Source organism: Pterocles gutturalis, unplaced genomic scaffold (genome assembly GCF_000699245.1).
Source record: "Pterocles gutturalis isolate BGI_N339 unplaced genomic scaffold, ASM69924v1 scaffold48192, whole genome shotgun sequence".
NCBI classification, from domain to species: Eukaryota; Metazoa; Chordata; class Aves; order Pterocliformes; family Pteroclidae; genus Pterocles; species Pterocles gutturalis.
In genome coordinates this window covers 15,382-21,059 of record NW_010117287.1, presented here as the reverse complement: position 1 = coordinate 21,059, position 5,678 = coordinate 15,382, and the positions used below count along the sequence as shown (strand labels likewise).

The 5,678-nt window shown below is 44.9% G+C and overlaps 1 protein-coding gene across 1 annotated transcript in view; it reads right to left on the bottom strand.

Annotated features, from left to right (window-relative positions):
• Positions 1–2,994: 2,994 nt before the first annotated feature.
• NFAM1 (NFAT activating protein with ITAM motif 1) overlaps positions 2,995–5,678 on the bottom strand; it is a 13,886-nt gene continuing 11,202 nt past the window's right edge. Inside the window, exon 6 of the mRNA XM_010075739.1 lies at positions 2,995–3,051. Within this exon, the coding sequence (XP_010074041.1) occupies positions 2,995–3,051 (57 nt within the window). The remainder of the gene's footprint in view (positions 3,052–5,678) is intronic.

The window sequence follows — 5,678 nt, the reverse complement described above, 5'->3', positions numbered from 1 at the left end:
TTGATAATGTGTCTCCACTTCCCTGAAATCCTGTCAATACAAAGAGATAATTCAACACCTGGGAATCAAAGATTATACCACCGTAACCTGAGAGCATGCTCTCTGCTTAACAGCACCATGCTGGGGAAAGCAAGTGGAGCTGAGGCCCTTAGGGACAGCGTTTTTAAGAGGAATCTGTTCTCAACATGCATTTTAAAGTAAAATGTGTAGAGTGAACACAACAAGCCAGTCATCACTTCCCACTTTTGTGGAGCTGGGGGAGCTGATCCTTAACTTTTCTTTTTTCAATTGCTCAACACTTAAAAATTAACTCCTTCCCTCTTGGTAGTCATACTGATTTTCTGCATCTATTCTCATGGGCCACAGAGCCAAGTAAGACAAAAAGACCAAATGACTGCCTTTTTCCTGAATAAATCTCTTCTACAAAGTAGTTAGACTAATCTAGTCTCTCCTACCTGTGCCTGAAGGCATTTCCTCATACCTCCTTGGAAAACTCTGCAACATTTAAACACATCCCTGCTCTCACAGTCTTCTGCTTTATATCTTTCTCTCTCACACACTCTGGTGCTACTGTGGCTGCCCATGGCACACGATGCTAAAGAAGTTACATTAGCTTGTGGCTACATAGCTTCAAAACTTCCTTTTTCTCGTGCAGCAGCCCTTTGCCCTTGCGGGGCCAATTGAAAACCCACTGAAATCAACAGAGTGACTTTCCCCAACTTTGCAATTTTTGGAACACAGCCCGGATCCGCAGACTTGCCTGCATTTCTCGTAAATTTTTACTTTTTCACTTGATCAGAACCTGGTGTGATTCTTCCAGTACTTTAACACCGACTGTTCTAGGATAGTCTTTTCTATTCCAAATACTATTCTTCATCTCATGTTCCATTTTAAACAGCTTCAGCTACTTAATATATAGAATTGTTCAGGCATAAACTATTTAAAAAGGTAAAAACAAGACAAATCAATTCACTGCAAAGTGAGATCCTTGCCAGGAAATTTCCAGTAGTACCCAGTATTTTTAGCATTTGTAAAATTTCAAAAGCAAAACAGAAAAACTCAGCAGCATTATTTTGAAAGTTTTCACTTTTCATCTAATCCACCAGCTTCTGCTGAATATTTTATTGCCATACTGCAACATATTTATAATTAATCTCATAATTTCTTAAAATTTATTAAGGAAATGAATTGTTATACCTGTACAATCTTCTGTAAATTCTTCTGTGAACAGAAATGTTTTCTGGTCATATTAGTAAATGCTAAAATTGTTGACTTAAAAAATATGTATTTATAATTTTCATTATCACTTAACAAATGGAAAACAGGTCTAATAAGCCATGCTGTCTATTCATTGCTCTTTCTGAAATGGATTCCTCAACACTGGGAAGAGAAAAAGCATTTTCCTGTGGTTAAAGAAAGTCCAAATTGCATGTTTGAAATCTTTTCTAATAAAAAGAGCAAAGCAATAAGCGGATTATCTCTTTAAACATAGTATAGGAAGGCTGGAGGCCCCGGAGACATTTTCCATAGCCTCTATCTCTGATGCATAGCAACATTATCTTCAACTAGAGAGGGTCCTATGACCCTGGAGCTCAATTTTAATTTGATCTTCTTCTTTAAAGAGGTTTCTATGATTTCTCTCAACTTATGTTGCATATTCTTATTTTGGGTTGGTTTTGTTTGGTTGTTATTTTGTTGTTGCTTTTTAATCTGAGATAAAACAGCTCAGCTTTTTGATCCACTGGTTTGATGGTGTTATATATGGATATTTAATGTAACCTCTTCCCTGTCAGAACTAGAATATGCATCAGCACAAATGGCAGGGAAGTTCCAGCTGACAGGAGAGAGAAGAGCACGGATAGAAAATTCACCTTTAGGGCCTCCCTCCTCCCTCCAGTTGCTCTAAGTTTCAGAACAGGTTCACCTGGCCAAATAACCTATTGGGGCAGGAGTAAAGGAGTCTTACACCCTTGCTGGGAAATACTGGCCAGCTGAAACAAAGGCAAACCTATTGGTTTTGGTGGGGCAGAGGTACCATGCCTGCTCCCACAGAGGCTCAGAATCACAAGCAATAACAATGCCCATTGCCAAGAAGAACAGGAAACTGAGGAGCTCAGCTTGAATTTATCTGGGCTGGAACCTGGCCCCAGACCTGCTTGTCTTATGCAGCCCCAGCAAGGGAGTTTCCTCAGGTTCCCACCTCCCTGTTCCTCTTCCTTGTTCTGGAAAGAGCACTGCCACTGAGACATGTTGCCAGGCAGGGATATTTTATCTGTTTTTCTTTTCTCCATTTTTATCTCTGTCCATGCATCCAGTCCTCACCGTATACGGCTGATATTGCTGAAAAGAAAGTATTTACTTGGAGGCACTGATTTGAGTCAGCTGAGTATGGTCGCAGCAGGCATCTGTGACTACTTGATGGGATTAGCAGATTATGAGAAAGCATGTTTCACTGTGTGGTTCCTGAGAAAGGAAAAAAATGGGCAGGTGGATGTTTGTGTCTTCACTAAACTATGCATGAAGGCCCGATGGCCATGTCAGGAAAGTCATAGGCACAGGATCAGATGGACTGCTGCAGGTCAGGATTGGAAGATCAAGCCAGCAAGCAGGGAGGTCTCTGGATTGTCTTGTCATTTACAGAGGATTGAGATTTAAGTATTTCAGCTGGGCCAGGTGAGAGAAACCTGCACAGATCCCATCTGCACCATTTCTAAGATACATGTGAGTGCTTGACAAACGCAGCTTTTCTTTTGCATCAAACAGCTTTGCTGCAAAATAGCTTGGCTGCATCAATGCAGAATAAGCCCCAGTGGGATTTGAACAGATGCATTCTGTTGTTAATGAAGGGCAGTTTAGAAGGAGCCAGGCATTCACAAGTTCCTCTGTGGCTGTGCCCTGAAGTCGCTGTGGATCTCTGCAGAGAACTGGGGACGTAAGAGAATAGTTCTGCTGTACAGAAGGATGTCTGGTCCACATAGGGTCAGATTTTCCCTGTTAGATATTCTCATAGATATCAGAGGATTCTTCTAGAGTTGCTTGTTTCTTAGGTGTCTGCAGAATGATGAAAAGAAGAAAAAAGAAATGGAGGAAAATTATTCAAAAGAAGATGAATTAATTCTTAATAAGCAGACACTGACATTTGTTCTGTTAGAAATGGCTATAAGTGATCCGCTGAAACGGAAGCCACTACAGTGAGAAATGTTGCTCCGCCAGAGATGAATGTGATAAATCCAGCCCAAGGGATAAAGATGCCTCCTTTACTTGTCACTCTTCCCCCAAAAAGCTGTCAGACAGGGAGGGGAGGGAAAATTGGACTCGGTAAAAAAATAAATCACTTTGGATTTTGTGAAGGAGGATTTCCCTGACCTCCTCAATCCTGTTTCTTCAACAGTTGAGTCTATTCCTCACAACCATTCCTTGTGTAGACAAGGCGCTGACAGACTGATATTTTAAGCGCTGTGTGGCACAGGCCTACTGTAAGCAAGGTTACACAGCAAGCAGCTGAAATGCCACAGGTTGAATGAAGCCCTACCTACACTAGCATTTTCTCTGTTGCCACCACCAAAGGGAAACCTTTTACAAAAGTGCTGAGTGCAGGCACCTCCCAAGCATGCGGGATTAACCCCTTGCTACCCATGCTGGCTGGCAGTCCAGCACACCACCATGCAAATGCTCTCATTTCAGGGGCTCTCTGCCCTGTTCCCCCTCTATGCACAGCATTCTGCAGGAACGGCTGTCCTGGACCCTCCACAGCGGAGTCTCAGCCACTTTTCAGCTATCCCAGCTCCCATTCACAGGCCAAACCCACTGGCCCACAAGTCTCATTTTTAGGGAAAACACCCTTGTTGTATTCTGGCACAGCCAGCTGGAGGACGATTGTCCCAGGCAGTCACAGCCCCAGATGACTGAGAGGGAAGCTGATCAAGGTGCTTGCAACAGTAGTGGAAAGCACAGTCAGATTCTCCTGTGCAGAATCTGCTACTCACACTTCCTTTCCTTCTGACCAGCACAAAAACTGGGGACATTCAGTGGTGGCTGCTATTGGTGTGAGAGCTCATCCCATCCCCTCTCTTTGCTTTCTTCTCCTTTGTTTCTCTCATCTCTGCTTCGACCTTTACCTCACCCTGGCTGAGACTAGCAGCACCAGACCCACTTGCACACAGATGCTCCTTTGCTCTTGCTTTGTTGCTTTGCTTCTGCTCTGTTTTACAGACCCTCTGCCCCCCAAAGCAGCAGTTGAGTGCTGTGGGCCACACACAAGTGATTCAGCACAGCCCAGACAGCTCCATAGTAGGGAAAACAACTCACACATCCTGCATCTCATCATCCAGACTGAGACATTTCAAAGGGGCAGCTGATAAAGGAATACAGAAGAATAAATAGGACAGGGAAGAGGGATCAGGACCTACTGTTCTCCCTATCCAACTAATTCAAAATGCGGCAAGAACACAAAACCAAGGATGCTGTCTTTTCCAGTGCATATGATGCACTGGGGTATAAAACAGCCCACATAAAACAACCCATCCTTCCCCTCAATAATCAGATACCTGCCACTGCCTTTGCTACCACCAGCCACTGTGGTGCCACAGTAGTAGCTACAGGAGGCCAGTGGCTTTGAGACCAGACCACGTGGCAAGTAGCTCTGACACAGATGAGGCTGCTTTATTTTAGACCACCTTTTCCTAAAAGGTGGGAGTTGTGAAAATGCCTCAGACACTGGAAGATACTGTCCTTCGTGAAACAGAGGGATGGTGTCAACTGTAGCTGGCGCCATGCTCCACACTGTGTAGTCAAGCCTGGGGAACTCTCCCCAGCAGGACATCAGTGGGGGGAAGGAGGAGACACTTTTCAGGAACATCTTCCAACGTTAGAAGAATGAATATAATTTTTAAGCAGATAAGAGGTCTGGAGGGGAAAAGAACAATAAAGTTCTGAGGGCAGGAATGAAATGTTCCGTGGGGTGCCTAATGCAAGTTTTGTCCCTGTGAAACAGCTGATGCCCGCCAAAGGGAGGGTAGAGCGCTGTGTAGGCCTCGGGTCTGCTTCACGTGGCCCCCACAACTGATCTGCACCTGCATGTTCCAAGTTGCAGCTACTTTCACTAGGAGGGGATTTGGTTCCTTGTCTCTAACTCGTAACTCCCAGCCCAGCAAGAAGATCCAAGCCCAAAACACACCCACACTGCCTTTTCCTGAGCCCCAGAGCTGAGAGTGACTGTATCAGCCCAGCCTCTGTTCAGACCGTCTTAGTGTCTGCTGCCATGAAATGGCTCTCAGGTGCTTAATGCTGGTGAGATCAAAGCTGTGTCCAGGATCTGCCCCCGGCGCACAGATTCCTCTATCCAGGTGGACTTCTCAGATGCCTAAATAATCTGTAAAGGGCAACGCTGAGGGCCAGCATCTGTCCCACTCTCCATGAATGTTCATCCCATTCAGAGGGAGCAACAATGCCAACCCCCTCAATGCTCTTCGGGGTACGTCATACAGCAAAGCATCTGCATGAAACCAGGACTGTCAGAACTGGTAGTGCTGCAGGAGGAAGGGTTCTGCCGGAAGAGGGAAGATAGGCTACATGTGCAGCCCAGCTGGTGAGTGGATGCCACGTCCCGTTTTCCCCTTTTGGTGGGACTGGAATTTGGGAAAGAGCAGACACACTTTCTGCCTGCAAGGGTCATGACA